Source organism: Enhydra lutris, unplaced genomic scaffold, assembly GCF_002288905.1.
Source record: "Enhydra lutris kenyoni isolate GAN:26980312 unplaced genomic scaffold, ASM228890v2 scaffoldscaffold4, whole genome shotgun sequence".
Lineage (NCBI taxonomy): Eukaryota > Metazoa > Chordata > Mammalia > Carnivora > Mustelidae > Enhydra > Enhydra lutris.
In genome coordinates, this window is record NW_019154088.1 from 59,901,802 (window position 1) to 59,921,749 (window position 19,948).

Consider the following 19,948-nt stretch of genomic DNA (forward strand, 5'->3'; position numbering starts at 1 on the left):
TTAATTAGGGATACATATATGGGTATTAAACTAGGAAGAAAAACAAGGAATGATTAACACAAAATTCAAAATATCTACTATTTAAGTGTCCAACTCTTGATCTCAGCTCAGGTCTTGATCTCAAGGTCGTGAGTTCAAGGCCCACACTGGGCTCCAACGTTTTATGTAAAACAAATTTTAAATAAAAATAAGAATAAAATATCTACTGTTTTGAATTTTAGGTGGCAGCAAAGGGATTCAGTTAGGAAGAGACACACAGGAAGTCTGTCTCAGGTGCTGCAACGTTCTATGAAAATAGGAGGCAGGTTCACAGGTATTTTTCTTATTATCTAATCTGTGTGTATACATTTTAGAATTTTCTAAGTGTGACATAATTTAAAAAAATAAATTCATACGCAAAAGCACATACTTTTGAAAGATGAATATATAGTCAAACATACATCAAACATATCAGATTGAAAGGAGTTAGAAATGGAGATGGGGGGAAAAAAAAGAAGAGCAACCTTGCACAGAAAGACGGTAATGTACCATAACTAACATGACTAACTTGACAGCATACCTGAGATCTAACACAGGAGTACATTGATTAAACAGTGCTAGGTGTCTTATTTAGTACATTGCAATATCACTACAACGTTTATTTTTTATTTTTATTTTCTTTAAAAGATTTTATTTATTTATCTGACAGAGAGCGAGATCACAAGTAGGCAGAGAGGCAGGCAGAGAGAGAGGGGGAAGCAGGCTCCCCGATAAGCAGAGAGCCTGATGCAGTGCTTGATCCCAGGACCCTGAGATCATGACCTAAGCCAAAGGCAGAGGCTTAACCCATTGGGCCACCCAGGTGCCCCTCACTACAACTTTTTTTAATAATTGTATTTGATAATATTTCTTTTTATTTCCTCTTAATACTTCAGTGCATATTTAGCTTTCAGCATTCTGTAAGAAAGGCATGTACAGAAAATATCCATTGTTTTTTGCAATATCATTAAGATTTAAAATACCAATAATAAAAGTATTAACTATTATATCCAATTAGGCTTTGAATTTATAAAAATAAGAAATAGTCACCCTGTAATTTATTTCTTGTAGATAACTCTTCCAAATACAGCTTGAAATTTTTTTAATTTCATATTTAGAAGATATGGACAAGGAGGCATGCTGTATAAGAATACTCATTGCAGCTTATTTATATAAGAAAAAATGTATAAAAATTGTGATATATTAACTTGTAATGAAATTCTATGCAGCAGTTCATGTGCACAAAAGTTACGTGAATCAAAAAGTATAACTTTCAAAAACATAAGATTGAATGTAAATAGCATAGCAGAAAGTCTAGAATACCATTTATGTAATTTTTTAAATGTCCAAAACAGAATTATCCACATATATGTAAGAACATAAAGGTTATATACTTAGTTCAGAATAGTTATCTCTGAAAAGGAAAAAAAAAGTTGGGGGGGGGTGTCCAAGATGGTCAAATAACACTTCATAGATGTTTATAATAGCAGCTGCCTTAACACCTCCATCTCTTACCACCTCAGTCCCTGGGTGCACTCACCCCCTTTCAGTCTAGTAACCAAGATGCCTAATGCTCAACAGCAGGGACTCCAGGGCCTGCCCCAGTGCTAGGAATGGCAAAGATTCTTACTGGTTAATGTCTGATCCTACTTGTTAAATTTTTTATATTATCCATCCCCAAAACTGGGGATGTGATCAAAAGTTACAAAACAGTCTTTAACTGTTATCAGTGGGGTTTTATCTCTCTCTCTTTTTTAAGATTTTATTTTTAAGTAATTTCTACACCCAATATGGGGCTGGAACTCATGAGCATGAGATCAATCAAGAGTCACATGCCCTACCAACCCAGTCAGCCAGGTGCCTTTCCGTTTGAGTGGTTTACAACTGGAAAGGGCCTGACATGCTGGCGATAAAAGAAGCATGAAACAGATGTAGTAATGGTGATCCAAGGTGCTTCCAAGGAAAGCAGGTATAGAGCAGCCAGGAACTGATGCTGAGGTATGCCCAGCATCAATAGCAATGTCTTCAGGAAGGTTCCACTTCAGATCCTCACAGCTTAACCAGACTTCAGAAGGAGCTGCCTGCTGAACCTGTTGCTTGGAGACAAGGCAGATCTAGTTTCTAAAGATAGTATCAAACCACTGTTTAAATTGTAACTGGTTGAAACAGCCTGCTAATGTACATATATGCACTCATATAATACTTAGATGCTATTTATTAATCATATGTATGCACACCTGACTAGCAAATATCTTTCATTTTCAATTTCTCTAACTATCAGGAACCCTAACTATATCTCTTGAGATTCAGCCAAAAGATAAGTCTAATATGAGTTAATAATGTAGCATCTGATAGCTCATAGTGTTCTTTCTGCTCAGAGGAACACAAAATGTAACTTTATATTATAATTTTTATATATTCAGTTTCCCAAGAACTTCAGTACTGCCTTAAATCCATATTCCTTACCCAGTTCAATTTCATACATTATCTTTCTCTTCTAAAGTAAAAGAAAAAGAGGAAAGCCATCTTCCATGTGTTTATTAGGTAACAGAAAAAACACACACACAAAATTTGAGATTTCTTTTTAAAGATCAGGGGATGTATCGGGGAGGGGAATGAGAAAGCAGATTTAGAAACTGAGGACTAGAAGGGCTACATGTAAGTAGGGTATGTGTTTCCTTTGCTAGTTGGTATCCAGAAAATTGAACTTTCTTAGAATACAGGAATTTTCAGAGGAAAAAAAATTAAGATGGTGCGATTTGAATAACATGGAACAGAAAGCATGAAAGCCTGATTTTACTCATTAACCCTGAAATACATTTTGGAATTCCTGTATTATTTCCTTTTACTGATATTAAAGGCAATTATTAAAGAACAAATATCTCTGGGGGACCCCACTGGCTCAGTTGGTAGAGCATATGACTCTTGATCTCAGGGTTGTGAGTTTGAACCCCATGCTTGGTGTGGTGATTACTTAAAAATAAAAACTTCATAAATAAATAGATAAACAGAGTATAAATATCTCTAATGAGACTTTAATCTTTTCCTCATTTTCATTATTTAATACCTAAAAGTAATTACTGCATTAATTCCTTTTCTAAGAACAAAAGAAGAGAATAAAGAAAACAACTTAAGTTTTGGTGAATGAAAAGGGACAACAAACTGCTCCTCAGTCCTGGAATGAGAATGATAGCGGAGATAAAAGACTTCTTAAGAATTCTATTCTTTACTTTTATTTCCTTCGTATTTTATGAATCTTATGCTCTATTAAAAACAAATTTACTTAATGAGTTTCACTCATATCATCTCTAAAAAAATAGGCTATTATGTGGGACAAACTCTATCTCTAGAAGCACAAACATATAAATCCTTCAATATCAGTTCAAACACCACCTCATTCCTTGATTTCTACAAGGTGAGGGTAATTGCCCTCTTTCTCTAACTCTTGTAGGATATGATCTATATTTCAAGTGTTATCTCATTCAATATTGTATTATGTAAAAATCTTATCTCTTCTACTACATTAAAGGTACCTAAGAGCAGGATCTATGCCTGGTTTATTTCTTTTTTATTTTATTTTATTTTTTTCAGTATTCCAAAATTCATTGTCTATGCACCACACCCAGTGCTCCATGCAATACGTGCCCTCCATAATACCCACCACCAGGCTCGCCCCACCCCTCACCCCTCCTGGTTTATTTCTATCATCCCAGAGTAGGCACAAAAAATAACACATTAAACAACTAAAGGACCCAACAGGAAATGAAAAACCTTAATACAAAGTTAACTTCTACGGATATCTTCTATGGATAATACAAAGTTAACAAAGTTAATTTCTATGGATAATAGTACTGTTTTCCCAAATTAACCTTATATAATAAAAATGTATTAGGAGACTAAAGTAAATAAAATACAGCAATATGACCAGTTATTCTGTGGTGGTAGGTTTGCACATGACTATTCTATGTTTTCTATGGGCTCATAAGATTTATTGATACCTCAAATTAAAAAGGTATAGTATGCTGTACTTCACTATGCTTTAGAGAGTAAAAACCATAAATTTTTACCATATCAGGCACAAGAGAAAATTCCAAATCAAAGTTCACTTCCCAGAAGAAACCTGAACTGTTCTGTAGGAGTGGCTGCCTTGCACAATTTGCCAGTAGAATGTTTGCACAACAAAGAAGCTGTTTCTAGGTAAACGCATCACAGAGGTCCAAGGAAGGAAAAGTCCTCCCAAAGTGATGCAGAAAGGCCTATGGTTATTTCCCTAATGAATGAAGTGAAAACGTGAAGTGGTTTTCATCCAGCATTAGTAAACTTAAGAACTCTTAAGAAAGTGATCCCACTGAAAGAAACCCTTCCAGTAAATGTGAAATTTGGGGTCTTTCCTTTGTGAATTTCTTGAAATAGGTTAAATTTTTTGTCTCCAATACCTACACCTCTTAAAGGGGGAAGTACTTTGAGAGGAGCAAATGATTGGTTTAATCTGCTATTCCTAAAGCAAAAGGTGATTTGTCTGAAACACTGATATTCTAATTCTTGGAAAATACTTTTACTCTAGAGAAAGTGTGTCCCTATTATGTATTCTTGATACCAGAATCCTTAGGATTATACTTCATACATATAATCTAGTGGTTCTCAACTCTGCCTGAACATTACGAGTCTCAAAGGAAGCTTTAAAAAATACCAATACCCTGATTCCACCCCAAGTTCTGACTGGAAATTGGTCTACACTGGAGGTTACGCATAATCTTTTCTTTTTAAATCTACACAGGTAATTTTAATGTGACTTTAGGGTTAAGGATGACTGTTCCACTATCTTCATTTATATATATTTTTAAAGATTTTATTTATTTATTTATTTGTGAGAGAGAGAGAGGGGGAGCACAAGCAGGGGGAGCAGCAGGCAGAGGGAGAAGCAGCTCCCCGCTGAGCAAGGAGCCCGATGTGGGGCTTGATCCCAGGACCCTGGGATCATGACCTGAGCGAAAGGCAGATGCCTAACCGAATGAGACAACAGGGGTCCCCATCCACTATCTTCATTTATAAATGATAAGAACGAGGCAGCAAGAAGTGATATTCATTGGAATGAGAGTAATAATTAATAACTAAAGTAGGAAAATATTCTTTTTTCCCCTAAAAAAGATTCTAAAATTTATATCCCTGAGCAGCAGGAGTGTAAGAATGAACAAGACAGAAAATGTATTACAAAGCTTACAATCTGGTGGAAAAAGCGAACAAGTATATAAATAAAATCATTTTACAAAGTGGTAAGTGTTGTGAATAAAATAGGCTATTATCACAATTATCAGGTAAATAAGCAGGCAACCTTTGATAATGTAGTCAAAGAAAACCTCCTTTACATGTATTAACATAAATTAAACCATATTATACATTTTACTGGATAACCTGCTTTTATCACTTAACAATGTATGAAAACTATCCTATACATCTATACACATCTATTACCTATCTATCCCTTCTTTAACAACTGTATTCATCTCGATGGAGATTTTTTTACTATTGAAATCAACACTGTGAGGAACACTTTGGTACATATATCTTTGTTTAAAAGCATAAATATCACTCTAGGATAAATTCCTAAAAGTGGAATTAGAAGGTCAAAAAAAGCATATATTTGGGGTACCTGGGTGGCTCAGTTGGTTAAGCGTCTGACTCTTGATCTCAGCTTAGGTCCTGATCTCAGGGTGATGAGTTCAATCCCCACATTGGGCTTCATGCTGGGTGTGGAACCTACTTGAAAAAAAAGAATACATTTAAGCTTCTGATAGATATTATCAAATTACCCTCAATAAGTTTGTAAAAAATGGAGATCCTGCAAAAAGGATATACTTTTTATTCAAGCAACTGCCAATAAGATCATTTGAATAAAAATATTCTGAAAAAAATATTCTTTCTCTTCTCGGTGAAATGATTCTCAGTCTTTACCTGATTTGGCCAATCTGCAATATATTCGAATTATCCCTTTTCCCATAAAACACTTTTTTTTTTTACCTGTCTTTTAAAGCTGTATGCCTTTGCGGATTTCCCCATAACACATTGGACTCTGGTTTTCAATCTGCCCCCCAGTTTTCTCCTCATCTCCTTGAATTCTGAACACTGAAGTGCCCCAGGTATCAGTTTTTGGTCCTCTCTCTACCTACACCCATACACTTCATGGGCTCTTACTTAATCTCGTGGACTTAAATATCTATTTCCATTTGGAGGTCTGAGGGGCACCTGAAATCATCTAAAACTGAATTAAACCTCAAAACCTGCTCCTGCCACAATGTTATTTCAACTCAATAAACGACAACTCCACTTTCCTAGTTGTTCAGGTCAAATACTTTCTTTTGTTGTCTTACACCCCAACTTCCTCTTTTCACTCAAGTTTCTGTTCAAGTCAGAATTCTCAGAGTAGCCTTTCTCATCACATTTCTCAAACGGTACTCTCCTGCCTCTTACTGTCATTACCTATCCTCTTAGCTTGCCTATTTTTAAAAAATGACATGTCTCAACATCTAAAATTATATGTTTATTTAATTGATCATTGTTTCACTTACCAGAATATTAGCTGGGGGCAGAAACTTGGTTGTTTTGCTATGGTATCTCTAGCACCTTGAGCAGTAATTTTGTTGTTAGCACAGCAGCCACTCAGTAACTATTTGCTCAATGAGTGAATGAACTATACAAGTCATATGAAGACATTATTACTATTGAAAACCAGGCTGTTGAGCTGGCAAGGCAATATATTTAGAGACAAAGGAAGGTGTGGGGCCTATCCCAGGCACAGCCATATAGTTTGGGCAAGGTATCCTTCAGTCTATTTCTCCAGCTGTAAATTGGGGGTTTGCCATCTTCCTCAGCAAACAAGACAGCTGAAATAGTCCATATCTATTTGGTACTATAAGCCACAGAAGTTTCACTACCTGCAGTTTACCAGGAACACTTGATTCAATTTTTCGCTTAATTTTACTTGTTCTGGTCAAACATGATATAAGGGTATGTGTTCAGAGGTCCTCATATCAAGTTATATCACTATATCATGCATTATTAAGTTGTGCTTTTTTTCTGCTAATGTAAGATACCAATTCAGTTAACTAACATATAATGTATTATTGGTTTCAGAGGTAAAGGTCAATTATTCATCAGTCTTAATAACACCAAGTGCTCATTATATCACATGCCCTCCTTAATGTCCATTACCCAGTTACCCCATCCCTCCACCTCCCTCCCCTCCAGCAACACTCAGTTTGTTTCCCATGACTAAGAGTCTCTTACAGTTTGCCCCTCTGATTTCATCTTGCTTTATTTTTTCTTCCCTTCCCCTACGACTTTTTTTTTCATGTTTTAAATTCCACATATGAATGAGAGCATATAATTTTCTTTCTCTGATTGACTTATTTCACTTCATATAATACCCTCTAGATTCAACCTCAATGAAAATGGCAAGATTTCATATTTCTTGATGGCTGAGTAGTACTTCATTGTATATATATACCATATGTTCTTTATCATTCATCTGTCCATAGACATCTAGGCTCTTTCCATAGTTTGGCTATTGCGGACATTGCTGCTATAAACATTGGGGTGCAGGTGCCCCTTTGGATCACTACATTTGTATCTTTGGGATAAATACCCAGGAGTGCAATTGCTGGGTTATAGGGTAGCTCTATTTTCAACTTTTTGAGGAACCTCCATATTGTTTTCCAGAGTGGCTGCACCAGCTTGCATTCCCACCAACTGTGTAGGAGGGTCCCCCTTTCACCATATCCTCACCAACATCTGTTATTTCCTGACTTGTTAATATTAGCCATTCTGACTGGTGTGAGGTGGTATCTCACTGTGGTTTTGGTTTGAATTTCCATGATGATGAGTGATGTTGAGCATTTTTTCATGTGTCTGTTGGTCATCTGGATGTCTTCTTTGGAGAAATGTCTGTTCATGTCTTCTGCCCATTTCTTTTTTTTTTCTTTTAAAGATTTTATTTATTTATTTGAGAGAGAGAGAGAGAGAGTGAGAGAGAGCATGAGAGAGGAGAAGGTCAAAGGGAGAAGCAGATTCCCCATGGAGCTGGGAGCCCAATGCAGGACTTGATCTTGCTACTCCAGGATTATGACTTGAGCCGAAGGCAGTTGCTTAACCAACTGAGCCGCCCAGGTGCCCTTTTCTGCCCATTTCTTGATTGGATTATTTGTTCTTTGGTGTTGAGTTTGATAAGTTCTTTCTAGATTTTAGAAACTAGCCCTTTATCTGATATGTCATCTGCAAATATCTTCTCCCATTCTATCTGTTGTCTTTTGGTTTTGTTGACTGTTTCCTTTGCTGCGCAAAAGCTTTTGATCTTGATGAAGTCCCAGTAGTTTATTTTTGCCTTTGTTTCCCTTGCCTTTGGAGAAGTGTCTAGCAAGAAGTTGCAGCAAGGTCAGTGAGTTGCTGCCTGTGTTCTCCTCTAGGATTTTGATGGATTCCTGTCTCACATTGAGGTCTTTTATCCATTTTGAGTCTATTTTTGTGGGTGGTGTCAGGAAATGGCCCAGTTTCATCTTCTGCATGTAGCTGTCCAATTTCTCAACACCATTTGTTGAAGAGGCTGTCTTTTTTTCCATTGGATATTCTTTCCTGTTTTATTGAAGATTAGTTGATTAAGTTGTGTTTCTAGTATGTCCACTTGTGCAAATCACCAGAAAAAAAACTCACCAAAAATTCTTTAATTCTACTATGGTGGTGGTTGTACATGTCGGTAAATATAGTAAAAATTATTCAGTTGTACATTTAAATTAGGCGAATTTTATGGCATATAAATTATCTCAATAAAACTGTTAATAAACAAAAAAGAGATTCTCTAATTTCACATATAAAGCTACTAAATATCTTCAGAATTTAAAATAAGGCAAATCACCTACCAAAAGTTTCCCCAACCTCCCAAAAGAGAATAAAGTTGAAAAGATGAGCTCTTCCATTAGTGAAACATGGCACCCCAAAAAACGGTTTATAAAAGAAACTGTATTTGGTCAAATCCAAAGTGACCTGAACAAAATTGCTCTCAAAGAGGTATCTGCCCCCTCAATTTACAGTAGCCAATATATGTAAACAACCTGTACCATGGAAGGAAGAATAGATAGAGACTGTGATACACAATCCTACCCACACACCCACAAGATTATTCAACTATAAAAAAGGAAATCCTGCCTTTTAGGATAACATGGACCTCGAGGTCACATGCTAAGTGAAGTAAGAGAAAGATAAAAACCGTAAGATACCTACATGTGGAATTTTAAAAAGCCCACTTCATATACATAGAGTAGAATGGTGATTGCCAGGGAGTAAGGATGTTAGTTAAAGGGTATAAACTTCCAGGTATAAGATGAATAAATTCTGGGGATCTAATGTTCAGCATGGTGACTATAACAATAGTTAAGAGAGCAGATCTTAGGGGCACCTGGGTGGCTCAGTGGGTTAAAGCCTCTGCCTTCAGCTCAGGTCATGATTCTAGAGTCCTGAGATCAGGCCCCACATTGGGCTCTCTGCTCAGTGGGGAGCCTGCTTCCCCTCCTCTCTGCCTGCCTCTCTGCCTACTTGTGATCTCTGTCTGTCAAAAAAAAAAAAAAAGCAGAGCCTCTCAACCTCAGCACAATTAACATTTTAGACTAGATAATTCTGGGTTGGGGGGTGCTATGTATTGTAGGACATTTAACAGCATCTCTGGCCTCTACTCACCAGATGCCAATCACAATGACCCACAAATTATTATTAACAACCACCACAAATGTCCCCAGACATGGCCACATGTCCCCTAGAGGACAAAATCATCCCAGGTTGAGAATCACTGCTTAAAAAAAAAAAAAAAACTTAAATGTTATGGCCACACACAATGCTATTGTAATCATGTGAAAGAATGGAGATATTAACTAACCTTATTGAAATTATTTCATAATGTGTACCAAATCTCAAACTTGCATACTTTATATTAATTCTGTCAATAACACAGGGGAAAGAAAGTGCCGCGTACAACTTTACTTCAGAGCTCTCCCGGGATGACTGTACCGTGAGCACATTAAGAACGCAGCTTGTTTACTGGAGCAGAGTGGACGCCTGCGGGGAGGGAGCGTGTGCCTTGGCCGGTGGCTCGTGGGTTTTAAGGCCCGCGTCCTCTTCAACCCCAGACCTGCGCGGGGAGCTGACAAAATCTAGGCTCGCGGAGCTGACGTCCCTCCCCGCACGGACCCACCCCAAGGTCACCCCGGGCACTTGGAGCCACACTGCGCTCCAGCTCAGAGGGGCCTAAAACAGAGCGCTGGCTCCGACCCCGGCCGAGCGGGCGTCACTTGAGATTTTAAACCGGTGACGAGAGGTATCCCGACCTCGGGACTCAAAATAGAGGTGCGGGTCCCACACCAGTTTGACAGCATCGCGGGCAGGAACGCCAGAAGGGAAGCCGCCTCAAGGCCTGCGGGTTTCATTCCTGCGGGCCAGCCCTGAGCCCCACCACGTACTGCGCGCGGGAGCCAGCCCAGATAGTTTCCTGGGAAGCCACGCCCTCTGCCCCCGGGGCGACACCTTGGTGAGCCCAAGCCAGCCCAGAGGTACGAGCCTCGCTCCCGCGCGCGCCAAACCGTTCTCCCGCGAGATCGCCCCTCGGGCTCCGCCCGCTGCTCCGCCCAGGAAGGGCTGGGATCGAAACTGACCCCTCTTCTGCGAGTTCCCGGCCCTGCGTGAAGATGCAATCCGAAAGGGCTTCTTCCACCAGCAGTCATTTCCGCCAGCCACTCATCACGGAGTTCCTTCATCTTTCCGCGGCATCGGACTTCCCTATCCCCTCTCTTCGCTACATTAGGCCTTTCCGTCCTTCCGGACTGCGCACGCGCGTCGGCGGGGCGGGGGCAGGGGTGGGAGGAGCGCAGGCGCAGAAGCAGCATCTCCGGGGTAGTCCCTAAACACGTGGGTTTGGTTGTCCCGTGCGCGGGTGGAGCTAGTGGAGCCTCAGTTTTGGTGGTGTCCATCGTGGGCAGCGGACTAATAAAGGCCATGGCACCGGCGGAAATCCTGAACGGGAAGGTGGTCTCCGCGTAAGCACCTATCATTGTTGTTAGGGCATGTTGGGCTGCAGGCGAGAGTTCTGAGCATAGTGTGCAGGTCCCCACGTTCCCATTTTTTTGCTGGAGGTACACATGTAGCGCAAGGGTAAGGCCAGCCGGGTGGGGAGGGAGGACATAGTATTGAACTCGTCACACCTGGAGATGGGTCCCCAGCGGTCAAAGAATGGGGCCTTGGGCACAGTCCGAGTTTCTAGAAGGGTTGCCTGGTGCCTGGGCTCGCTGGCTATTGTGTTTTGGACTAGCATTCTTAATCGGCCCGAGTGTGTTCCCTAAAGTGCAGCTGCTGACGGCTTTCTGCCGGAAGAGTGTGGTTGGGACTGTCTGAAGCGCCATAGTCAGAACTCATTAATTCAGTTTACCCCCTCACCCTATAATTCAGCGGTGAGGAGACAGATTAATGAGGTGAAAAAACTTGACAAGGTCATAAGGCTGGTAAGTGATGGAGGGACTACTTCCAGCGCTGGCTTTTTCCACTACACCTGAGTCATTTGCTAAGTGGAATCTAGTAAACTTATTTTCCTTCAATTTCATGCTCTTCTAAAAACCTTGTCTCCTTCCAGGCCCTAGAGTTAGTTTCAGGTTTGGCTCTTGAGTCCTGCGACTATTCCCTATTGCATTTGACCTCCTACAGGAAATCCAAAATGTTTAGCTAGTGGATATGATTGCCAAACACTCCCAGGAAGTACACCCTGCTGCTTTTTGTCCGGGAGGTGACTGGTGGAGAAATACCAGAGTAGAAGAGGGAAGGATATATCTTGTGTAACTCTCCTGGAAGTTGATCTTGGGATCTTTGACCTCATCAGTTACTTAGTAGTTGCTGTAGTTGGCAACAGTAATTGCCCTGTGAACTTGCCAACTCTGTGAGAAGGGTCTTTGAGTGTGTTAAGGAGTCGTTGTTGGTGAAACCTACCCTGGGGCAAAATGATTTTGCCTGGAAGGTAGAGATAGTGGACAAAGAAGGTGAGATATACAGTAAATGGTTTCCTGTACGTAAAGAGGAACTCCAGACATTTAGACTAGAAATCACAATACTTAACATCTGACTGCTTTTCAGCTTGTGCTGTGCTAAACTGCACTGTTTCTGCTTGGCTTTTTGTTTGCTTATAGTCAAACCTACTCCCTTTACCTGTGGCTTTTCTGTTAAAGTCTTCTTTTTAAAAAAAAGAAGGGGCATCTGGGTGGCTCAGACATTAAGTGTCTGCCTTCGGCTTGGGTCATGATCCCAGGTGCTGGGATCGAGTTCCGCATCGGGCTCTGCAGGAAGCCTGTCCTCCCATTCCCCCTGCTTGTGTTCCCTCTCTTGCTGTCTCTCTGTCAAATAAATAAGGAAAATCTTTAAAAAATAAAAATAAATAAAAAGACTGAAGAAATAATTTAGGCTTGTTTCCTGGCAGGCCACTGAGAATAGGTGGGCAATGGATACGTTTTTGTTGAGTGGAGAGAAAGTTAAATATGTCTGTTTGCTCCATAAAGGCAAATACATGCATTGTCCTGTTTATGTCTCTATCCCAAACACCTAGAAACCTTTCACTCCTTAGTGGTTGTGTGGCTTTAAGCAATTTAGTTAACCTATGTATACCAAAACTTCCTCAGATATAATAAAAATAATATCTGGGCTATTGAGTTGTTAGGAGAATTGAATTAATTTTTAGCTGAAAAGGATTTAGAATTGTTCTGGCACATGATAAGTGTTCAAATACATGTTAGTGATGTTAATGGTTAAGTTAATGTATACATGGATGATTGATTATCTTTTTGACAGTGATTGCTGCCTTGAGGTCAATTTCAGTGGTTCTCAACATGAACTCAAAGTCACTCAGGGAGCTTTTTGTTCTTATTTCTTTTTATTTAACTATGAATACATAACTCAATGAATTTTTTTGCAACTGAACTTACCGAGTAACTAGCACCCAGATCAAGAAGTGTCATTGGCACCCCAGAAGCCCTCCTTCCTATACCCTCCAGTCACCACCCCCCACAAAGGTAATCAATATCCTGACTTCTGACACTGTAGATTAATGGTGCCTGTCTTTGAACTTTATATAAATGGCATTGTACTGTATAAAGACTTCAGTGTCTGGCTTCTTTGAATTAACATTGTGTTTCTGAGATTACTTCACGTTGCATGCAGTTGTAGTTCATTTACTCTCATTGCTGTATTGTATTCTTCTGTATGAATTTGCCACTATTTACTCATCCACGGACACTTAGTTTCTAGTTTTTGGTGATATGAGTTGTAACTGCTATGAGCACTTTTTTTTTTTTTTTTTAAGATTTTATTTACGTGAGAGAAAGCACAAGCGGGAGAAGGGCAGAGGGAGAGGGAGAAGCAGACTCCCTGCTGAGCTGGGAGCCCATCACAGGGCTTGATGCCAAGACTAAGACTAAGATCATGACTAAGCCACCCACGTGTCCCATGAGCCTTCTTTTACATGTCTTTTGGTGGAACATACACACATTTCTGTTGGTTACGTATTAAGAGTAGAATTGTAGAGTAGTAGGACAAATATGTATGATTGGTTTTAGTAGAAATTGCCAGTCTTTTCCAAGATAGTTTTGCCAATTTAGTCTTATAGGGTACTTGTGAAAAATATCAGTGCCTGGATGTCCACACTAGACTGGTAATTGGAATTGCTAGCAATAAGCCACTGAGTTCAAATATTCTCTAAGTCTTTTAAAAGCTCATTTCTGTGATTCTGATGCATCCTGAAAGTTGAGAACCACTTATTTAAAACCTTAGATATAAATCTAGTTCTCTTCATCAAAGTATGGTAGTGATTTGGTTATAAGGATTGAAAGCATTTTCTAGAAAAGACTGTTCAGGTACTGAAAGGGTCCCTCTATCCAGCCTGCTCAGAGTTGACTGGGCTTATTTTTCACATTGCCCTCTGGTAATCAGTTCCTACTAAAACAATGTCAGCCTAAGGTCTCTTTGTACTTAACTGAAGATCTTTCTTTCATGTGTTAGTAAGATGGCTCGGAGACTGCCAAACCTTGGGCCCTTGACCTTCATGGAGAGCTGGACTCCAGAAGCTGGTACTAGTCACGGTTCCTCAGAAGGTGGGAGCTTTGGAAGAGGGAACAGCTTTTTTGGCTCATGCGGTCATGGAATCCCCCAGCAACTTGTGCTGAGGCTGCAGCAGGCTTCTGACTGGGGCTATGGCTCTGGGGGAATCTGCATAAGAAGGCACTTCTTATAGCTTGAGTAGGCTGGACTCCCATGTGGAGGCTCTGGGAGGGTGTCCCCACCTGTCCTCTTTTACTAGGTCAGGGACACTCTTGAGAGGAAAGGTAAGTGAACGTCTTCCATGGCATCCAGGGATCCTGGAGTCCAGGGAAGGGGTCCCCTCTTCTCCAAGTTTGCAGGTTAGCTTTCTTGGTTGCCGGCAACTCCTGGTTCTCTCCAGGGATAAATGTGTAAGCCTTCAAGGGCCCTGTGCAATCTTTTCCCTGATACAGTGTTTGAACTGTAAAATCTCTTACTTGGAGGGAGAAAGAATGGGCAGGCCATGAGTTCTACAGTCAGTCAGACTTTCTCCAAAACCCAGTCTGCTCAATCCATCCCGTCCTGCCACTGAAAGCGATATGATTTAGCCAGAGGTCACTAGGCTGGTCAGTGGCAGAGGTGGCCCAGTACATGGTGTTTTTCATTCTGTCAGGCACTTACTACTTTGTGAGAAGGAATTTCGTAAGCTAATCTTTACAGCAGTCTTCCTTTCACGGCCATGTTTCCCAAGGCCTTCCTTGAGTTTGATCTATTTTCATTATTCTTCTTTTATATCTTACTTGGAGCCAGGATTAGACAGAGTTCATCATTCCAGATTCCATCTCTGCCTGTTCGACTCTGTGGGAAATCTAGTTGCCCAATTATCTCCCTTTAGAAGGAACACCCCTTTTCTCCCTTGAGGGGAGTTCCAATGCTGCAGTCTTAAGTTTAACATTTGGGAGAGATCTGAAGGTTAGAGACAAGTGTGTGTCATTCTTGGATATTTATTCACTTTTTCAACAAATATATGTATGCCTTCTGTGTGCAAGCACTCTTCAGAGCATAGGGACTGTGGTAGTGAATAAAATAGCCTAAATCCCTATTTTTGGAGTTTGCGTCCTCTTGGGTAGATAGTGACAATAAAATAAGTACAAAAATGTGAAGTGATGAGAAGTGCCAAAGGGAAAACCAGAGCAAAGGAAAGGAATAGAGATTTCTGAAGCATGGGGGAATTGTAATTTTAAATGTGGGAATTAAGCTCGTACTTACTGGAAAGATGACTTTGGGGCAAATAGTTGAAGGTGGTGGCACTGTGGGCCTCCCAGTGTAATGGGGAAGGGAGTTCCTGACCAAAAACACAGCTTGTGTGATGGACCTTTGACCTCACTGGTTATTAAATGGCTGCCTTGGGGTCAACAGTGATGGCCCCAGAGAAGCAGACTGAGAAGAGGAACTGAGTGAAATACCCTGTCATTTGTGGTGAGAGCCCACGCTGGCTTAACAGAGATGTCCTTTCAGAGATTATTCAAAGGTGGGGTTGGGGGATGCCTGAGTGGCTCAGTCGGTTGGACACCTGCCTTTGGTTCAGGTCATGATCCTGGAGTCCTGGGATCTAAGCCCCTGTCACACTCCGCCTTGCATGGTGGGTGGGTAGCCTGCTTCTCCCTTCCTCTAACGCTCCTCCTGCTTGTGCAAGCACTTTCTCCTTCCCTCTCTCTCTGTCAAATAAATAAATAAATATCTTCTTAAAAAGTGAGATTATTCAGAGATGTGGAAATTAGATGGAAGAACCACCCTGAATTGGTTTTTAGGCTAGAAATTACAGTTCTTACCTATGTGTTCTTTTCTTTCTTTTTTTTTTTTTTTTTTAAGATTTTATTTTTTTTTTTGTCAGAGAGAGAGAGGGAGAGAGGGCACAGGCAGACAGAATCGCAGGCAGAGGCAGAGGGAGAAGCAGGCTCCCTGACGAGCAAGGAGCCCGATGTGGGACTCGATCCCAGGACGCTGGGATCATGACCTGAGCCAAAGGCAGCTGCTTAACCAACTGAGCCACCCAGGCGTCCCAACCTATGTGTTCTTTTCAAAGTGGGGCCTGCTGAATCTTGTATGATTTGTTTGCCCTAACAAAGTGGTTCACTTTGTTAGCTACCCTGGAGCCATCCATTGGTGGCATTTTTTCTTGGTCAAGTCTTCTTTCTGGAAAGACTGGTTGTGAAGAGACGGGGGTTTTCTGCTTGTCAGGCCTGCGAGAGAAGGTGCTCTTACTAGTTTTTGTAGGTTGAGTAAATCTGTGAGCTCCCTGTGGGCAGTAACCCTAGAGCTAGATACAGTGCTGCCCCCTCTGGGGGTCCCTGGGTAACTTAGTTTACCTCTTTGTGCCTTAGTTTCCTCCTCTGTATGTTGGAGAAGTAATGGCACCTAATTCATAAGGTTGTTGAAATTAAATGAGTCATACAGCATTCAGAGCAGTCCCTGGCACATAGTTAAGTTTTAATGAATTGGTGCTTAGGAAGTACCTGTTGAATAAACAAGTCGTGTTTGTATTTATTCAGGCTGTATCTTTCGCAGTTGGCTTATAACCTTGAACCTTAAAATTAGAATTTATTCTGCTGGTCACAGATAAAAATGGAACCATGGCTATACATTTAGCTCCAGGGTCAGAAGAACTCTTTCTGGAAACAGAATTAGCAGGGAAGGGCTACTAAATGTTGATAAGCTTTTTTTGTTTTAAATTTTTGTTGATAAGCTTTTTATGTTCTATAGATAAGATACCCGTAGACCCTTTTGTGCTTAAAAAAATTTGAGATCCAAATAATAAAAATAATATAAAATAAATAAAAATAATGAGATCCAAAGTGCAGGCCTTTCAGAAGTTATCTTGAACCTTGAATGCCCAGGCTGGCCTGAGTCTGGGAGCCTGGCAGGGGAGCAGGAGGAACCCTCTGCGAGGTTGTAAATAGTCCACGCAGCCAGGCTCTGGAGTCTAGTTCTCCCTGGCAGAGTCTGGGGCTGGCAGCTGTCTGCTGTGACCATGGCACTAGCTATGGTGCCTGAGGATGCGGTCAAGAATAAGTGTCCATCCATCAAGAAGGTTGGCATCAGGCCGCTTGGGATTGGGACAGTGGGGCTTTGAGTAGGGGTGAGTGGTCCCCTGTGTATCTCCATTTGCAGGAACATGGAGGAGGGTCCCTGCAAAGGCTCCTTCTCCTTCTGTTGACCCTGGTAGGGGCTGGGCAGCGTAGAGATTAAGGCCTTGTGTGGCCAGGGCCAGTCACTCAGCCTCACTCTCCTCCTCCATGCTGTGTGGGTGGCTCTAGCCTTGTTTATATCCTGGGGTTGTAGACAGGATTAAAGGGGTGTGTCATGTCAGGCCCTGGGAACAAGCCTGTGTGCTAGTGGTGTTGGGACTGGATTCTCTGACATCTGATCCATCGTGCAGAAAGCCCCAAGCACCCTGTGCCCTGCACTTTGCTCCCCCTGCTACTTTCCTATAAGGCGTCCCTGGCACCCTGTAAATCCATGAACTTGAAGGAGTGAGTGGCTAACGGTTCCACAGGCAGAATCCCTCAGCCATCCCGGCCACCTCGGTCTCCATTTTGCAGTTTCTGAAACTTTGGCCAGAGGACTAATGTGACCAGGAGTTATAAGGCTGGTGGTTGGGGCTCCATGTGGCATTCTCCTGCCTTGCCAAGGGCTTGTCAGTTGCTTGCTAAAAGGAATTGCAAGTTTGTATCCACTGGATTGGCTCTTCCTGTTAGGAGATGAATGGACTAATTAATCTGTTTGGCAGGCTTCCAAACTGCCTCTATTCGGAAAGTCATTGTCAAGGTTGGAGACAAGTCAAACCTTGCATTGTGAGCTAGGGTTTTCTTTTCCCCCTTGATAAAAAGCTCTTCCGCTGGAGCCTGGGCAGGCAAGTTACAGCTTTGAGTTGCTGGTGCTTGAGAAGTCCCAGGAAATAGGGAGTTTTTGGTAAAAGGTTTTGCCAAAGCCTGTTAAGAAATTTATCTTCACTGACTTTTTTTTTTTTTTTAAGATTTTATTTATTTATTTGACAGACTGAGATCACAAGTAGGCAGAGAGGCAGGTAGAGAGAGAGGGAGGAAGCAGGCTCCCTGCCGAGCAGAAAGCCCGATTCGGAGGCTCTATCCCAGGACCCTGAGACCATGACTCAAGCTGAAGGCAGAGGCTTTAACCCATTGAGCCACCCAGGTGCCCCTGTCTTCACTGACTTAACATGATAAACGATCTTTCATTTTGGTTCCCAAGTACTAGACCCTGTTTATTTAGTAAGCAGCCTTTTAGACCTAAGCCCTTTTTACCCAAGATTTTCCTTTAGCCTTGTCTAAAAGCAAAAAGCTCAGGTCTTTGTGAGGCTTTTCTCAGAGCTCTTAGTCTACTCTTCTCCAAGTGGAGGCCCCCTGTCTGCCACCTTCTTTCCACATTCCCCTAGGATGATGATCCAGAGGCCTGCTTGGGACCACCATCAGCTCTGACGGCCACACCTGTGGTTAATAGACTAATTCTGGGTGTTGGGCTCTCACAGATCCTCATATTTGGGGCCATCAGCTGTGAGGTCTCATAACTCTTGCCACCAACTAATGCTTACCAAAGGGTGGCCTAGAGGCCAAATAGAGGTTTTATCGGGCTTACAGAGTTATTTTTAAAAATTGGATGGCTTCCCAACACATTTATGTGTGTCCTCATACCCCCAAATCTGGATGCCTGACATTTTGAAAGGAGATGAAAAGTTTAGCAATGCTGTACTCTCTATTCTTTCTGTCGCAAATTTGTGGAATCAGAGTGGAAGCTGCCCCACTCCCATGTGAGGGGGAGGGAGGTGGAACCGCATTGTTCAGGAATCCTACCACACCTGGTTGTGTTCCCCCTGAACTCTGGCAGTGCTTTTTCTCTTTCTGACCTCTCTCTAATGCCCTTTTTTTTCCCCTCTCTAATGCATTTTCAATCCATTTCTAAATTCCTACCTTTTATGAAGCCTATCTTGACCAGTTCAACCGAGTTTCCCAGCTCCATGTGTTCCTTCTAGGTCAGTTGTTCTCAAATGGGGCCAGATTTGCCCTTTTCTCCACCTCAGGGTGCGTTTGGATGTGTCTGGAGACACATTTTTGGTTGTCATATGGGGAGTGGCTGTGTGCTAGTGGCATCAAGAAGCACAAGCCAGGGGTGTTCCTACCAAGCACCCTACAATGCACAGAGGAGCCCCCCAACAAAGAATATGTAGCCCAAAGGCCAGTAGTGCTGAAACTGATAAACCCTGATCTAGAAACTCACATTAAGTAGTTATTTTATGATTGTGTATATGGGTGACCTGTACACCCACTGGGAATCAGAAGATTCATTAGAATTTTATACCATTTAGCCATTTTCCTGTCATGAATATCCAGCAACTTAACCATCCTTAGGTCTTTGAGAGTGTTTGAGAGAACTGGGTGGAAGAATTTTACATTATAAATTTTTATTGGGGCATAAAATAGATTCACATTAAGCTTTCAAATATATATTTGAGGTACCTGTCAAGCTTAGTATATATTTGCATTAATTACAATAATTCTTATTTTAAATATTCTTCAACATAATGAAGGAAAGTACTAGTATTAGTTGACTGTTCTGTATACTGATATAATGGAGCTGTTACTATTATGTCATGTAGCAGTGAAAACAATCAGTTTCTGAAAGAAGGTAATTCAGTCTTTAAATTTGACTTAACTAGGAATTTGAAATATATGTATTTCTTGGAACACTAGGTGGCCTCACAGTCACAATGGATTTTGCAAGGAACTACATGGTGGTGGTTTTTTTAAAAATTTGAAGTATTTTTTCG

At 41.2% G+C, this 19,948-nt stretch overlaps 2 protein-coding genes across 3 annotated transcripts in view; one reads left to right on the forward strand and one right to left on the reverse strand.

Moving 5' to 3' along the window:
• Positions 1-5,694, reverse strand: part of LOC111140637 (golgin subfamily A member 6-like protein 22) — a 47,023-nt gene extending 41,329 nt beyond the window's left edge. For both annotated transcript variants that reach the window (XM_022492834.1, XM_022492835.1), the window contains exon 1: positions 5,669-5,694. The gene's annotated coding sequence lies outside the window, so the exon portion shown is untranslated. The remainder of the gene's footprint in view (positions 1-5,668) is intronic.
• A 5,232-nt stretch (positions 5,695-10,926) lies between these two features.
• The window catches only part of LOC111139993 (methylenetetrahydrofolate dehydrogenase, cyclohydrolase and formyltetrahydrofolate synthetase 1), a 54,642-nt gene continuing 45,620 nt past the window's right edge, over positions 10,927-19,948 (forward strand). Inside the window, exon 1 of the mRNA XM_022492389.1 lies at positions 10,927-11,090. Within this exon, the coding sequence (XP_022348097.1) occupies positions 11,050-11,090 (41 nt within the window). The 5' untranslated portion in view covers positions 10,927-11,049. The remainder of the gene's footprint in view (positions 11,091-19,948) is intronic.